Source organism: Helicoverpa armigera, chromosome 17 (genome assembly GCF_030705265.1).
Source record: "Helicoverpa armigera isolate CAAS_96S chromosome 17, ASM3070526v1, whole genome shotgun sequence".
NCBI lineage: Eukaryota > Metazoa > Arthropoda > Insecta > Lepidoptera > Noctuidae > Helicoverpa > Helicoverpa armigera.
This window is the reverse complement of record NC_087136.1, coordinates 9,832,429-9,848,399: the sequence shown is the minus strand read 5'-3', so window position 1 is coordinate 9,848,399 and position 15,971 is coordinate 9,832,429. Positions and strand designations below refer to the sequence as shown.

Here is a 15,971-nt window from a genome sequence, read left to right as displayed (position 1 = left end):
TTTATAAATATCAAATATATAAAAGGTTCCGTGTTCCGTGATGCGGACGCGCAGCGTAGTTTCCACTTTATGTTTTTATAAATCGATATGTTGAAGCTGACTGAAAGGAAATAAATATCCTAAGTGAGGAGTAATTTTAGATTCACTTTCCCAGTTCAAGATTGCGGGGATTTGTTTTATTTTAGTGTTTTTTGTATGTGCTCGGAATTTACCACCATTGCCACACTATGTATGATTTTCTAAACTGGCAATTTTGACAATAACAAAAAAAGAAATGTCAAGCAAAATGGAGGAAAAACTTACGACCTGTGGAATTTCGTTTCTGAGTGAAAATTAACTAAACATCAGTCGATAAACTGTGAAAATTGTCACATATTTTGTTGCAGCAGCGATGGGGGTTTTGGCTGGACAAAATTTTGGTCATTTCTCATCTTATTAACAGAATTACTCGTTTTACTCATTGATGTATTTTCGTTATTTTAGGCGTTTGGAACTGCCGTTCTTTCATTCCATTGTAATTTACTTTGTTTATTTTCATTCTATCGTATATAGTTAGTTATTAGGGTTAGGTTAGGTAAGGTTAGGCGCAGGTTTTATAATGAACATACAAGTATGCAGGGATCCATCAGACGCTGTGGCTTTGTACTTGCCGCAGCGTTTGTATCTTAAATCTTTTGCAAAGATTAACATTTCTGTCCAGCTCCCCTCCCACAAGGTACATGGCAAGTCGATCTCCAACTGGGAACTCATGGAGAAGTTGCGGAAGATGATCCTACCTGATAGTTTCTCGATGTTAAAAGTGTCGAAGCATAGTTCGGAAGTGATAAGATTTGATGCGGAATTAGAGAGTCGCGACAACCTCGATCGAGTGCTCGCTAGGCTTGACGACAGAGTGGTGCAACTCAAGGAGTACCCTGATCAGTTGAAGGTCCGTGTTAGTGAGGCCAAGTCTGAGTTCCCCAGTCGTCATGACTGGGATTCGTTCTTCCGTGATACAACCGAGATGGATGAAATGAAGCCTGGAGAGCGTCCAGACACTATCCATATATCCAATTTGCCAATAAGGTGGTTTGTACATGAGAGGGATAAAGATGAGGATGCACTTCCATCAGAAAGTTTGATGAAGAAGATATTTGAAAAATTTGGTGCTGTCCGCCAAGTAGACATACCTGCCTCTGATCCTTACAGAATGCAGATGAAATCAACAATAAGAGGCATCACCACACCACCACAGGATGCCGCTCTGTACTTTGAGACCTACATACAGTTTAGTGAATATGTTGGCTTTGTACGCTGTATGGATGCTTTACGAGGCCGGAAACTTCTCAGGAAGCGAGATGACATCGCAGAGTGGTGTGGTATTAAAGTAGAATTTGATAAGACTAAACACATGACTGATGCTGCTGTGAAGCGAAGGTCTATAGTTCGGGAAAGACTGACTTCTCGTCAACTAGCTAAGGAAAATGAGGAAAAAGCAGAGAAGGAGAGGATAGCGAAAAGAGAGGCAAAAGAGAGGTAACATTATACCATAGATCACATCACTTTCTTTATAATTTTTCCAAGAATATCCATGTACAATGCCTGTGCTATAACTCTACTTACAAAAGTCTCATGTATCAATTTCAGGCAAAAATACGAGCGATCTGAAAGAGAAAAGCTAGAGAAGATGCGGGAACGAGAAGAGAGACGTAAGAAGAAGCAGCTAGCCAAGTTGATGCAGAGCGACAACTTGGACCTGAACAGCAGGGTGGCTGAAGAACAGAAGAAACTGATGAAAGCTCAGAAAAAGCTCCAGGCTATTCGGTTGATTGAGGAGCTGTTTAAGAGGATAGAGGTTAGTGTCTATTCTAACTTAACTATTTTTTTTTTCTAATTATTTATGTCCACCTGATGCCTGTGGTAACATCTGTGAGAAATAGTTAATGTAACTATGCAAATGACAGTCACAAATAATATACCTTCCCACAGATGGAAGAATTTTCAAAATTGTTTTTGTAGGTCCATAGGTGCCATTTGTAAACTTTCTCAAACATTAATATTTCTAATACAAAGATAGTCTTTTTGGAGTCTTATTGGATTCTAATCAAGATCATTACACATATGTTTTTGGGCAATCTTTTTTATAGCCAGATAACTTTCATCTAAAGATCATATTTTGACAGTTTTTGTATAGAAAATATGTCAAACCCGTTTTATTTATTTCTCAGATGGATGTTAATTGATGATTGATAATTAATATTCTATTATATTTTCCTCAGTTACGTCCAGAACTACAGCGTAACGGTAACCGAGGGGATCACTACTACTTACCTGGAGAGCGTACCGCTAGAGCTCGCATCATTGACAAGTTCAAACGACAGCAGCAGCAGCTGGTTGAAGAGCAGCGGAATAATTATAATAACGCTTTGAATGGTGAGCTTTTATTTGATAATATTTTTTTACCTAGTATCTAACTATTTAATTGCCCCAAATTAAATTGACATAATGACAGAACGATGATGACAATGACTTATTATCTAATTATCTTGTACATTTCAACATTGAGCTAAAGAAAATGGAAATATGTATATTTGAAAATTGTTTTCTGGGAAAATAGATAAATACTTTTTATCCCAATTCAATTTTTCAGAAGTCAATTATTCAAGTAGCACTTTTTGAATGTAAAATTAACATTCCCTCAAAAAATTGCTGTTGTTAAAACCCCCTGGAGAAGTTTCTCAGTTTTTGCTAGTTAGAGGTAAAAGTTAAAAAGCTTTTAATTCAAATGCCCTGAACTCAGTTGTAGAGCACCATTGAGTTCTGTGAGAGCTATCCCAACTATAATTATTCATCCATCAATTACTTTAATAAAAACTTTTTGTTTCCAGGTCGTATAGTAATCCGCTCAGCCCTTGAAACTAAGAAGCCAAAACGCGATTCATCCATCAGCTCAGTGTCATCAGACGACCGCGCCAATGATAACAGAGATCATTACAAGAAGATCAAAACGGAACGGCTGACCACGCCAGAGAGGGAAATGGAGTATAACAAGACTACAGGTTTGTGATAATTATTTGTATAGATGTTTTTGTAAGTCTGTAAATGTATGTGCACATTGCCTTTGTATGACCGGCGAATTGGCTATGTACTACTTATTTACTTGGTTACTTATGACCCAGCTGCCCCTTACATTTATGTATCTGTCTGTTGGTCAAACTGTTACTGCGCTCAGTGTCATCTCGTGAATTCTGATAGCTAAGTTGAAACTTTTACACATGACGTTTTTTTGCTACTATAACAACAAATTAGTAAGAACAGAAAAATACAATTTGTGATTTTTTGCAGTAGTTTGATGTACATGTGAAATGATACGGAGATCCTTCGTGTGCGAATTTCAGTCGTACTAGTAAGATATTTTTGGAAACGCGACACTAATAAAAATATTAATACAGTCATGTATTTTTGTTTATATTTCAGCGGGAATGTACAGCGTGCCGTACGGTTTCGGGTACCCGTTCGCCTGCCCGCCCGGATACGCCTATCCACCGCAAAGTATGAGTATCCAACTAGCTTACTATCCATTTCCTTCCATCTCTGCTCATCGCTTAAATATCATGTCTCACTATCTTACTTAGTTTTGGTTTTTCATCATTCAAGTTCAGTAATTATTCATTAAAATTCATCAGTTCTTTCTGAAAGTCAAAGCATTGAACAAGAAACTTTAGCTTTAAAAAGCTAATAAAGTGCTTCAAAATAATTGTCATTTAAAGAAAACTTCTAAAGGCTAAATTATAACGGTTGTTTCTCAATTAACCATATCGTTTTGAGGCCCGTATTAATAACATACTCTTTACATATAATAGTATCTCTGCCTATCGTATAATTACTTGGAACACCGCCCATGTCCAGTTACAAAACTTGTATGTCAATGAAGACTGTGCGTATTAACATGGGCCTTTCGTATTATAAGTAAAAATATTAAAGGTCATAAAATCAACACTAATGATAATTTTTATTTTGGGTATATCTATTATACTTTTACAATTAACAAATAAATAATCTCTATTACCATTTTATAGCAAATTACAGGTACTTAATATCACAGAAACCATATACGTGTGTAAAATAAAAAAAGTGAGATATATTTTTGTCGAGCGAAAGATTATTCTCACTTCGCTCAGCACGCGAGCGAAGTGAGAATATGTTTTCGCTCGCTGGTGTCGCTCGGCGGCTAGTGTAGTGTAGTGGTGTGCAGCGTCCATGTACTACCCCGTGCGCGGCGCCTACTACCCGCCGCCCAACGACTACCGCCGTCCCCGCGGCCGGGGAAGAGGCAGGGGCAGGCCCAGGATGCCTTACTTCGATGGTCCTGATGCTAATCAGCAGTATTACAGGTTAGTTTGCATTTTTTTGGGTCTTTTTGTACAAAAGTATGATGGTTTTAGGTCCTACATCTTTTTAAAAGAATGTTTTTGAGACAAGTCGCTTTTCAGCATCTTTTACTATCTTTTCTTGAATTATATTTTTGTAAATAAAACTCGAGCTTATTTCAATACTCATTATAAATTATGACTCAAATGCTCGAGCCTTTTCCCAACTATGTTGGGGTTAGCTTCGAATCTAAACATTATGTAGCTCAGCTACAGAAGCTTAGTACCGGGAACCACTGTTTATATGGAGGGACTGCCTATCTGATCGCCTCAACCCTTGGTGTGACAGGTTGCCAATTTTATGAATACATGTAATGACTGCCAAAGACGAAATAAATGATTTTAACACCATATTCCTTCATCCTCAGATACTTCAAGAAGCTGACAGAAGGCAACCCTCACAGTGAACACGAGGACAGATCTCGCGGCCGCTCGCACTCGCGCTCGCGGTCACGCCGCAGGTCACACTCGCGGTCAAGGTCGCGGCGCCGGTCCTACACAAGGTCAAGGTCACGCAGCCGAAGGTCCAGGAGCCGTAGGAGCAGGAGTAGACGGTCTAGGTCTAGGAGTAGGAGATCCAGGTACTTCAACTTAATATTACCCAAAATTAGAATGATTTACTTTGATTTTGTTGTTGTTTTTTTGTCCAAACTCAATAGATACACACTTTTTTTTAGATACGGTGATGTTTCTGTTGTTAATAAACGAGAAGCTTAAACGAATAAAGGTGTAGAACCCCACACAATAGTACAAAGAAGATCTGACGGCACAAATAACCATCCAGAGAGGCCGCATTCACGCCACAGATCCGTCTTGTATCACAGACATATTAATACCTTTACGTTATCCACCAAAACTGAATTACAACATACACTTTAACAAACCCAAATTTCTCGTTTTCAGATCTTATCAGTCACGTTCCCGCTCCCGATCACACCGTCGTTCCCGCTCGCGGCGATCACGTTCTGCGTCACGCCGATCCCGTTCCGCGTCACGGCGTTCCCCATCACGTCGAACTCCCGAAAAGCCTGAGAGAACCAGTGTAGACAGCACTAAGTTCGTCTCACCTAATCATATAAGAGCTAGATCTAGGAGCTGGTCTCAAACGAAGCAAGTGGAAGCACCAGGGAGTCCTAAGGATAAGATTGAATAAAGTATATCAACGTGATTCCATGGTTGTTGTTTTATTTGAAGCCTTGCCAATGATTGCTGGAAATTAGAATAGTATCGTTATTATATGTAGTGAACACTTGGTCAAACTAAATTGAAAACTGCCTGGGAGTTGTCAAGAGACTGAGCCTAAGGTATCCACCTAATCGTCAGGTATAAGTGTGGACGGCAATAGTTCGATAATAATGTATTATACACAGTTCTCCCCAAACATAATAGCGGCTTACAACTTTTGAGCACAGGCACGGACGCTCGTTGATAACTAAAAATATTTTCTATTGGCACCTGCCTGTCCAGTTCCATCAAAACCCGCTGTTTGCCTAATTTCAGACTTATGATGGAAGAAGATAGCTAGGCATTTTTTTATTATCTTCCTATCTACGAAATCGAAGTGATCCAAAATTTAATTCTGGAGGGTAGCAATTAGGTAGCAACTCTGGGTGCAAAAAAATTTTTTTGAGCCGTTTCTTCACACTACTGGGACAAGTGACTTTAGATGATGAATATCTTCAAAACCACGAGGGTAGCAGCAACTAATGGCAGCTGGAAGCAATTAGGTAGCAACTCTCTATATGTACTTCGAGGGGATCGGTGAGGTGTGACAGCGATCCTGACGCAGACATTTTAACGACATAGCTTCCCAGCCTATATACCAAAAATAAATTCTGTTATGCACCACTTTGCAGTATCAAGTAACCTCATAATCTAAATCTCTTGTCACGCGTTATAAATGTAGGTAACTAATCACTATAATCTCTTCGTTAATACGGATTGTTTCTGATAAAGAGATAGATACTGACGTAGTGTGATTTCCGTCCACGTTAATCTTCCATTACTTTGCCTACAAACAACAATTTTGGTGCCAGATTAGAGGCCTGCCTGTAGAATAAAATCTTGAATCCTATGACTAAGTCGTGTCTGACATCTCGAACAATTCGGTTAAAAAAACCTAACAGACAGACTTTGTTGCTGAGGAGTTCGTTGTTGACTTATCCCAACAAAAAAACAAAGTGTAGAAGTATGGGGTTTTGAGCTCTCATGTGACGAATTGTGTACCAGGGCCGCGGTAACTTCTGAACAATCGCAACCCAGGACCGAAATAATTCTGGTTGCAGGACAAAAATAAAGCAATAACTATCTAGCTATTACTTAGCTAAGCTCCCGAGATAACACGATTAATTACACAGAGCGCTAATGTGCCGTGTCTGCGATATTAATTACCTACGAATATTTCGCTAATGAGCCGCAGCATTTTAATCACGATTCGGTAACTGTTTTTGTGTTTAGTGAGGCCTAGGAAAGTGTGTTACCACACCACATAATTAGTTTCAGGATAATTCAGGATTCCCACCTAAAAGGATGTACAAAAAAGTTACCCTATTTGTTTACTTGGTTCCTCATCATCCGCCTAGGTAAGACTATTTGTCGGACTTACTGGCTTCTGACAACCCATAATGACCACCAAAGATGTGACCAGGACTTATCCCGGCTATCATTTGAACATCTTTGGTCAAACTGTAAGCAGTTTATCATGCCCTCCGAAACAAGGTCATTGGTGTCTACGATATACCTACTTAGAAAGTACATGCAAACTTAGGAAAGTTGCATTGGCACTTGCCTGACCTGGAATCGAACCCACACTCATACTTGAGAGGTTGGTTCTTCACCTAAAAATATACTTTGGAAGGTATAGGTACTGACAATGAGATTAGTTAATTATGCATCCTATATAATATATAGGTAAGTAAATAAAATAACGACAAACGCTGTTTATGACACAATGACCGATTATGTTTTTGGGAAAAAACAAAACCTACTACGTAATGAATGACATGGATTATGGATATCTTAGATTATGAAACACCTTTTTTTCTTCAAGACGAGAATAAATTACAGGCTTGACATGAGGCTCGCTAAGTAATTAGGTAGGTTTTTTTGATTTCTATATAAAAATATGTGGTTACCTAGCGGGTAAAAGAACCAACCTCACAAGTATAAGTATGAACCTACGTTCGATACCAGGTCAAGCAAGTTTTCTAAGTTCGTATGTACTTTCTAAGTATATCCTGGACACCAGTTTAACTGCGGGTTATTGGATGGCGGGTAAATGGGTTGAGGAGGTCAGGTAGGCGCAGTTGCCCCTTGTAAAACACTGGTACCTATTCAGCTGCATCCGGTTAGACTGGAAGCCGACCCCAATATATAGTTGGGAAAGGTTCGGGAGATGATGTTATAAATAAGTATAAGTAAGTTATAAATAAGTCCGGGCGCGATGTCTAAGATGTGGGAGAGTGGAGAAGAAAAACCATGAAAGCTGACCCTACTACCATGTGGGATATAGAGCAGGAAGAGAGTAGGTAATATATAGGTAAATAATTAATATTTCGAAAGGTGAATGAATTGCTATCGTTCTAGAAAGAAAGGACCTATGTTCACTGTGAACACACTAAGGACCTTTCTTGTACTAATAAGTTGAAAATAAAAGATGATCATTTTATCGACTTTTTTATCTAGTCACTACTACTTGCACATATGATCTGAAATCCCAACTTGGGAAACGGGGAAATATAGAAATGTTATCGAAAATCTAAAAAAACCCTGAACTGTAACGTATCTCTGCGTACAGTCAGCAAAACGATGATAATGAACAACATACATCATAAGATATATCTTTATACCTATTCGTTATAAGAAAGACTAGTAATGTTCTACGGCTACATTTTTTACTGTTTTTGAATGGGAAATCATTGGGTGACTTCTTATTGAGGCAGGACAGTTTATTGTCGTAGTGATAGGTAGATAGAAGCATTTATTTTAAAAAGATTAAGTTGGTAGGTACGTCCTTTAATCCTTTACGCTTGTCAATGGGAAAACACAAACCGCATACAAGCTGCTGACGCGAATTTTATCTGTTTTGCCAACTGTAACTAATCCAAACATCCGTTGGCTTTTTAAAAATACGCATAGAGCTAACATTTATCAATGGATTATTTTATAAAGAGCCAAGACACGAAATTAATCGATATTTCTATCAACAGATTAGGTGTAATGACGAAAATATCTTTGATAAGGGTGCCTAATTAGTATATGAAGTAAGTCGGTTATTATTTTATGATAGTTAGTGACCTGACCGTTGGAACATGAAGGGTTTTGCTTTCGTTTTGTTGTGCGCGCTTGTCGCCGTACAGGTAAACTATTTTTAGTTATTTTTTAGTAAAAATCGTAGGGACGTGAGTAATGCGTATGTAGAGAAAAAGGTTGAATGACCTGTTTCATCTATTTATATTATTGAAATTGCAGTTCCATTACAATTCTTGCGATTTTTTAAAATTTCTACTTAGTGCGTACATCTTTTAGATTACGGGGCACCTACTTAGCGGTTGTTTTTCGAATTCCGATTTTGCCTTTACCAAAAACTAGAACATACCATAATTAATATCGAGTTTTCAAGAGTATTCCATTTCTATATTTTTTACTACACTAAACTTTAAAAACTTTGTGTTTCGCTATTATGCAACTTAATATGTTTTTTGATATAACAAGAAATTACCAGTAAAATCTTCCCTACACGTTGTCGATTCACAGATCATTAAATAGATTGGGTACTTCGTTACTAACATTAGATGCTTAGACTATATCAAAGTGCAGCGAAGCGGAGAAGTATAGTTTGACAACCATTAGAATATGAAAAGCTATTTGCCACTAACCAGACGGAGACCTCGTCATGTTGATAAGGAATCCAGATGCGGATGATGTGAATAAGGAAATTATATTGGTTGCTTAGAAACTTCATAGCTCTGCTTCTCTGCTATTCTAGTCAAGCGCTTAAAGGCCTAGGCAGATTGATAACTTTTGTAAGATGGGTAATAACTTTGATTAGTTTTAATTGCGGCTGAAAATATCATCAGGGGCATGGGTCATGTTAGGAAAATTTGTGTATGTAGTATGAATTTACACCAACTTTACCTACTGCTCAAAAATATGATATCTATCTTGTTTTTTACTTATAACATAAATTGAAATTATAAGTAGTTGTTAGTACCTACCTACGAAGTTTTAGTCACGATATAAAAAAGGAAGTTTTAGCTGCCAAATTAATATTCGATGTTATCTCTCTTATCAATACATTAAAGAAGTCTTCAGTTAATTAGATTTATAAGATTGTAGTTAAATTAAAATGTTTGAGTCCGGATATTAAATCGTGAACTAAATATGTACACAGTATAGATTAAATAACAAAATTAACAGTAGCCGGCATCTATGCGAAAAAAATCAGCATTATTTTCATAAAATTGGGAAAAACCTTACGTAAACATCCTTATCATTTAAAGTTTCTTATCTAATTAGGCATTCGAATAACACCTAATCTTTAATTAAATCATTAATCACTATATCTTGTTCCCAGATTAACGTTATCTTTTAAAACCTGTTTGTCGTAATCAATTTTTCCAAATAGGTATTTTTTTATGCTACCGCTGAAATGATTAGGTACCTAAACACATGCTATGAATTAAGGCCTATTGTAGGTTAGGGACTGATTTGAAAGTAAATAGGTATAGGTTACTTTCATTGCCAGGTTTATTTCCAGTTTGTTTTATAAGTATATAAAGTTTGAATTATAAATATAGCTTGAATCATTTAAATTGGCAATACAGGTGTAATAGAGGATTATAGTCGGCTAAATAAGTTATATCTTCTTATCTTTTACATAAACCTATTTTCTTAAAAATTCAAAATCTTTATTAAACATTTTTGTTTTTTTTTTACTATTTCAGGGTCGCCACAGGGGCGAGCTTAGTAAGTATTGAACAAAATACTAGGTATTCCTTATTCCATTATTTTGATCGAACATCATTTACTAAAGAAATCAGTTCTAATAAACTCATATTTTGGAAACAACTTGTTTCATAAAGCACTTAATTAGATATCAAAAATAAGATTATAAGTCTTGCTGACACCATCTTAAAAGCATCATACTCAATTGATGAGACCATCGTTAGGATTTCGAAATCGTAATATCGTCACGAGACTTCACACGTACAATCATACCTTGGCACCTTCAGGCCGTCAGGCAGCAGCCCTCGGTGAACAACCATGGGTGGTGCACCTTCGCGTGGCCGTTGAAACCAGCGGCAACCTGAACTCCTGCGTCGGATCCCTCATTGACAACCAGTGGGTGCTTACTGCTGCCAGCTGCCTTTCTGGGTAAGTTCAAAAGACTTGGTTTCATCACTAGTTTCATAAGTTTTAGTAATATTTGCTAAATATAGAAGTCAGGCTATAATGTAGTCAGCTGTAATATTGATCGAAAGTTTATTAATCTATGTGATCAGTTTTGATGCAGCTCTATAAAAAATAAATAAAATTTATTATTAGTGCCAAAATAATCTATGTATCTTCTACCAGATCAAGAAGATTTAGAAATAATGCTTTGTATCTTCCAATCAGTCAGTTTCTTAAAATTAGTGAAAACTACGTTGTACGCTAACAGAAACCCCAGATTAACCGTCCATCTCCCACCAGGTCCCGTTTCATCTGGGTGCGATACGGCGCTGTCGACGTAATCAGGCCTTCCCTGGTGACTGAGAACTCCAACATCCGCATCCACCCTCAGTACAGCTGGGCTACTGGTGCCTTCAACGTTGGTCTCATCAGCATCAACAGATTCATCCAATCTACCGGTATGTATGGAAGAGCAAATGTATGACCGACTGAGCAAGCGTGGTGATTAACGCTCAATCCTTCTCTATGTGTGAGGAGGCCTGTACCCAGCAGTAGGACGATAAAGTTGTGGAATAAAAAAGGATGTAGGAAAAAAGTACAGCTATTTTCAGGGGAATTAATCATAACGCAGAAAGTCCAAGGCTTTTTTCAAAATTCAATTTATATTGTAAAGTTTTGAATCGTGCCGGACCTGACCTAGTTTTGTTAGCAAATATTTCATTTCTCATATTGAAAGTGGTTTTGGTTTTTGTTTCTGTTTAGTTTTTAAAATACTATAAATATTTTATTTATGTTTATGTTAAATATTTGGTCTATTTTATTGCTAAGATATAAAAGCAAAAAAATATTTTATCAAGACTTAATTGACTGTAAAACATTTTAGTTTTCAAAAGGCTATTTATCAATAACACCAATAAGAATTTGTAAAATAAATAGGTATAATTAAAACATTTTCCTATCAGTAAAAGACTCCTTGGTTCATAATTAAAAGCAGTTCCAATCGTTAGATTAAATTGGCGTATTGAGAGTTGCCATCGCTAACCGCGGTTCGTTCCCGGACCGGGTTGCTACACTTTAATTAAGTTTCCCGGACTACGGGTATGTTTTCTGATGATGTAATGGCAACGTTGCTTTTTGCTCGATTTCGGCTAACGAGACGATTTTGTTGCGACTTTTTAGGTACATTTGCGCGGGATTACATTTTTTTGCGAGTTTTCTTTGCGGACCTAAGCTTTATATTTTTTGTATCGAAGGACCTATTTTAATTCGAATAGAGTTACAGGTTTTGGCATTCATTGCTTGATAAAGTAAATTGTACCTACAAATCTTTTACGTCAATCAGCTATAGGTACCTACGTTTCGTTTTCCGCGCAAATAATAGCATTGTAATTATGGTTCAATGTGGTTTGGTATGTTTTCTTACTGTTAGTATAATAATGACTTTATTTTCAGACAACATCTCCCCCGTGGCCCTCGTCGGTGACGTGTCTGACTCTGCTCTCTTCTGCGGCTACGGCGCCAGGGAAGACGGACGTAAGTTCTTCATTATTTCATATTAGACCAGCTTCTACCAGTCGGACAAAAAACTCAAATTCTTGCCCAAAAATGGACCATCCAACAATGAAAGAGTTTTTCCAACCGGTCTACTAGTTCCTGAGTTTAGGTTGCAGAGGTTGGCAAACTCTTACAAAGATTACAATTGCAGCTGCTATCATTTTGCTGTTTAAATATACATAGGTACCACGACTTCTTGAAAACCCTCTTCAATACATGGTATTCACAAACATTTATGATATTCCAGAGCCCGGTGAACAGTTGAGCTGCTCCTCTGGAGTTGTTGAGGAGCGCGACGGTGGCTTCCTGGCCTTCAACGGCGAAGGTGCTGAGGCTACCAAAGTAAGTACACATTGTAGATTGTTTCACATTATTTCATCCGAGTTAAAAAAGGGAACTTTTTTTTGTACCTTGAGAAAGGTTTGACTGACAACGATCAGGTTTCTATCTGTTTCTATACCAACTTTCATCTTAATTCGTTCTGCTATTTGTTTCATGAAGACTCAGTTAGCATTTATAATAATAGTTGGACCACTGATACGAAAACAGTATAGAATAAGAAATTAAAATAGAAAAAACTAATCAATTTCGTTCGGTTTCAATTTCGTTAAAAAACAGGCTACTCAGGTCTTTTTGTAAAGTGCCTAAAAGTACGTATATTGTTACTACAATTCTATTAATAAACAGCATGGTTCTAACGAGTTCAATCGCGAACTTTTAGAACATATTATTTCCTAAATGAGCATATAGGTAATGCTTCTATTTCTCGCTTTCCGTCATTGCGTAGCGATCTCGCGAATCCCAACCGGACATGAGACCAGTTTTCTTTTATCTTGCACAATAGCTACTTACTCAGTAATTATCATATTATGCGGTTCCTAGCTTAGGCACTTTAATGTGTAGGTTTTTATATTTCGACTTTTTGTTACTCTACTTGTGTTAATGAGTAGCAGCTACCTAATTTCCTATGATTTTGTCTTGTTTTAAAATTAATGTAAGGAGGTCAACAAACCTACAATTATTATATAACACAAGATTTACCTCTATATTGGTTTCTAGTACGTAAGGATTTCGCAAATTGTGATGACAAACTTTTGTATTTTACGTAATAATTTAAAATTCATGCTTTTGTAATAGTTTAAATATGGAAATTAGATCAAAATATGTAGCGGACGTCCAATAAGAGTAATGCTATGTATTAAATCTAGTTTTTATAAATAGTCTTATCTCTTGCATATTTAAACCATGCAACCATGATGAAAGTACGGTTAATAGCGCTTTTACGGTAGTTGCCAATTGTTTGTTGTCATTTCGTGAAATCCCTGACTCGATATGACTAAATCAAAGAGGCTATTGAACTGAGAATCTCTTTATATTGGTACTTATTATTATTTTCTTGTTTTCTAGTACGACATCGGAGCACCCATCGTGAGCAACGGTGTCCAGGTCGCCATCGTGACCGGAGTCGCTGGTGAAGACAGCGCTGGTGAGGACTAGCCCTTATTTACTTTAATTTTGTTTGAAAGAAGAATGATGTACTACTGAAGTAAGGGTTGATGACAAATACCGGCTACTGATGATGCTGATGATTTTTGATAGATATACCTAAGTTCCTGTTATGGAGGTCAGAAAGTGTGCATATAAAACATTGTTACTGAAATCCACTGAGTACCTAAGGCTGGCAGCCAAATCCAGCTTATGAAAAGTTAGGCAGTACTTGTTCTCAATTTTGACAAACCGGTTAAGTATATAATAAGGCATTAGGATATTTAATATTAAAAAGCCAAGCAAGACTGGCTAAATTCTAGTCCGAGAACGTATTTACACAACTAAATACTAAGGTCATTTGTAATTTAACTTTTACTCTTAGTACCCACGGACAGAGGCGGTTTTTAGGGTTCCGTACTCATAGGTCGGTCTGTCGCCAGGCTGTACTGTACCTCATGGCATGAACGATAGTTTTAATTTTAGACATAGACGATGAATTTATTGAAAAAAAAAACAGGGGGCTTCCGTGAAAACCGATTCGCACTTGACCTGTTTTTCATATTATTGCCGTTTTTCCTCAGAATTGTGGCCTGTTGCCTCCATCAAGGACTGGCTTGAAAACATGACTGGAATCAACTTCAGCCCTGATGATTCAGAATCCGGTTCTGACGAAGAAGAAGAGGCTGCTGCTGAAATCGCCCCTGAAGCCGTCCGTTTCGTCAACTAAGTCTCATCTTAATAAAAGCTCGAACCTTAAGTCACAGTCCAAATAACTTCTCAAAACTGGCCCTAAACTGACCTTTTGGGCCATACCTTCTTCATTTAAAACTATAATGTAGTTCAAACTCCTTTAAAGGATTACTTGTCTATGGTTCCTAAAGTTTCAAAGAGCCTTGAATTTCTAGCGGTCGAAAGGCATTCAAATAAATTGTTGTTTTTTTAAACCGGTTTTCGAGCTGTTTGTTAATTAATGTAATAAATAATTTAATTAACTACATTATATTGGTTTTATTTTTTAATTCTGTTACCTACATCATTGAGTGTCTTACGAAAGTAAAATGCTGTTTTATCTAGGTATATTCTGTTCAACATCAAACTTTTGGTCTAAACTAGACAAAGAATTTTAATCGCAATTTCAAGCCACATAGGAACATTTAATCAGCTAATTTGTAAACGACTTGTTTTAACATTTTTCCACCAAAAAAGCGTATCAGTATATGGATGTGTACATAAATGCAATGCGATTATATAATACTGTTTTATGCGTGAATTATAAGCTTTCGTAACGGTTCGACGATACCGGCGGTCAAAAAATGAGGTTACGGCGAGGTCTGACTGTCAGCGATTTCAAACTGCGAGGAACAAGAATTACCTCTTCGCATATTCGTGTGTATGTTTTTCTAAACCGTTCCTTGTAATGCACACAAACATCAAATCTCGTATATCATAGCAATTACTAGTGCCATGTGAAATTGGATTTCAAGCTTTTATTGTTGCACTTATGATCTTTTAATTAATCTTACATTAAGAATTCAAAGCGTTATAAACGTAATAAACATAAAAAAATGCTAAACACTAGATAAATTGAGTTAAATATCGGTAGCAACTGGCTACCCTGAAAAGTACTGTTTTATGGCTTAAAACTTAATTAATATTGAACAAAATTAACATGGACGCATTAAAGTTAGATTCAAGCTATCAATAAACTTATACTTAAACCCTTTATTATTTTCCTATGTCAAAAGTTCCTATTCACAATTTCACAAGAAGTTTGAACAACTCTTGCCAATGTGGTGTGTTAGTAACATTTTTCCTCCATTCACTTATTCCTTTTACTTTAGAAGTTCCGCGGTCGGTAAGCGGATTTTGTTCGCTTCACAATGTCTATACTGTATCATACTACTTTGAAAAATTGTTATTGCGTCTTTTGTGTACGGCAAATATCGTATTAGGAGTCCTTGTAAATACTCAATATTTTGAAATGGGAATTGAAAAGCATTGTTCCTTTTTTTATCATCTGAAAATTTAAATAAACTTTTCGAAATTGGTTTTTACATCAAAAACTGTGCTTACAGATTTTTCAAGACTTTAAAAAAATATATTGTACCAAGATTTTTTGGTAAAACA

General features: G+C 36.8%; 2 protein-coding genes and 1 long non-coding RNA gene across 5 annotated transcripts in view; all 3 read left to right on the top strand.

The window, feature by feature from the left end:
* The window catches only part of LOC135118022 (uncharacterized), an 88,522-nt gene that overhangs the window by 18,689 nt on the left and 53,862 nt on the right, over window positions 1-15,971 (top strand). The window lies entirely within an intron of this gene.
* On the top strand, window positions 250-5,582 carry Xe7. 3 transcript variants are annotated; one of them, XM_021338271.3, is made up of 9 exons: window positions 250-419; window positions 701-1,515; window positions 1,627-1,834; window positions 2,259-2,412; window positions 2,868-3,038; window positions 3,457-3,531; window positions 4,235-4,373; window positions 4,778-4,990; window positions 5,313-5,582. In XM_021338271.3, exons 2-9 carry the CDS (start codon window positions 749-751, stop codon window positions 5,560-5,562), a joined length of 1,977 nt encoding a protein of 658 aa, XP_021193946.3. In that variant the 5' UTR covers window positions 250-419; window positions 701-748; the 3' UTR covers window positions 5,563-5,582. The 3 variants fall into 3 exon arrangements, with proteins under 3 accessions (XP_021193946.3, XP_021193945.3, XP_063894881.1); XM_021338270.3 differs by having other exon boundaries at window positions 250-1,515; XM_064038811.1 differs by lacking the exons at window positions 4,778-4,990; window positions 5,313-5,582 and having other exon boundaries at window positions 250-1,515; window positions 4,059-4,259.
* On the top strand, window positions 8,630-14,841 carry LOC110383620 (serine protease 28). Its single transcript, XM_064038846.1, has 8 exons — window positions 8,630-8,767; window positions 10,355-10,376; window positions 10,643-10,784; window positions 11,103-11,260; window positions 12,255-12,335; window positions 12,604-12,698; window positions 13,764-13,842; window positions 14,426-14,841. Exons 1-8 carry the CDS (start codon window positions 8,720-8,722, stop codon window positions 14,569-14,571), a joined length of 771 nt encoding a protein of 256 aa, XP_063894916.1. The 5' UTR covers window positions 8,630-8,719; the 3' UTR covers window positions 14,572-14,841.

Excerpts from the sequence above, each read along its gene's own strand:
- LOC110383620 (XM_064038846.1), top strand. The coding sequence starts at position 8,720 with ATGAAGGGTTTTGCTTTCGTTTTGTTGTGCGCGCTTGTCGCCGTACAG. Across the intron at positions 8,768-10,354 it reads GCGCGCTTGTCGCCGTACAG|GGTCGCCACAGGGGCGAGCT; the intron begins GTAAACTATTTT and ends TTACTATTTCAG. Across the intron at positions 13,843-14,425 it reads CGCTGGTGAAGACAGCGCTG|AATTGTGGCCTGTTGCCTCC; the intron begins GTGAGGACTAGC and ends GTTTTTCCTCAG.
- Xe7 (XM_021338270.3), top strand. The coding sequence starts at position 599 with ATGAACATACAAGTATGCAGGGATCCATCAGACGCTGTGGCTTTGTAC. Across the intron at positions 1,835-2,258 it reads AGCTGTTTAAGAGGATAGAG|TTACGTCCAGAACTACAGCG; the intron begins GTTAGTGTCTAT and ends TATTTTCCTCAG. Across the intron at positions 4,991-5,312 it reads TCTAGGAGTAGGAGATCCAG|ATCTTATCAGTCACGTTCCC; the intron begins GTACTTCAACTT and ends TCTCGTTTTCAG.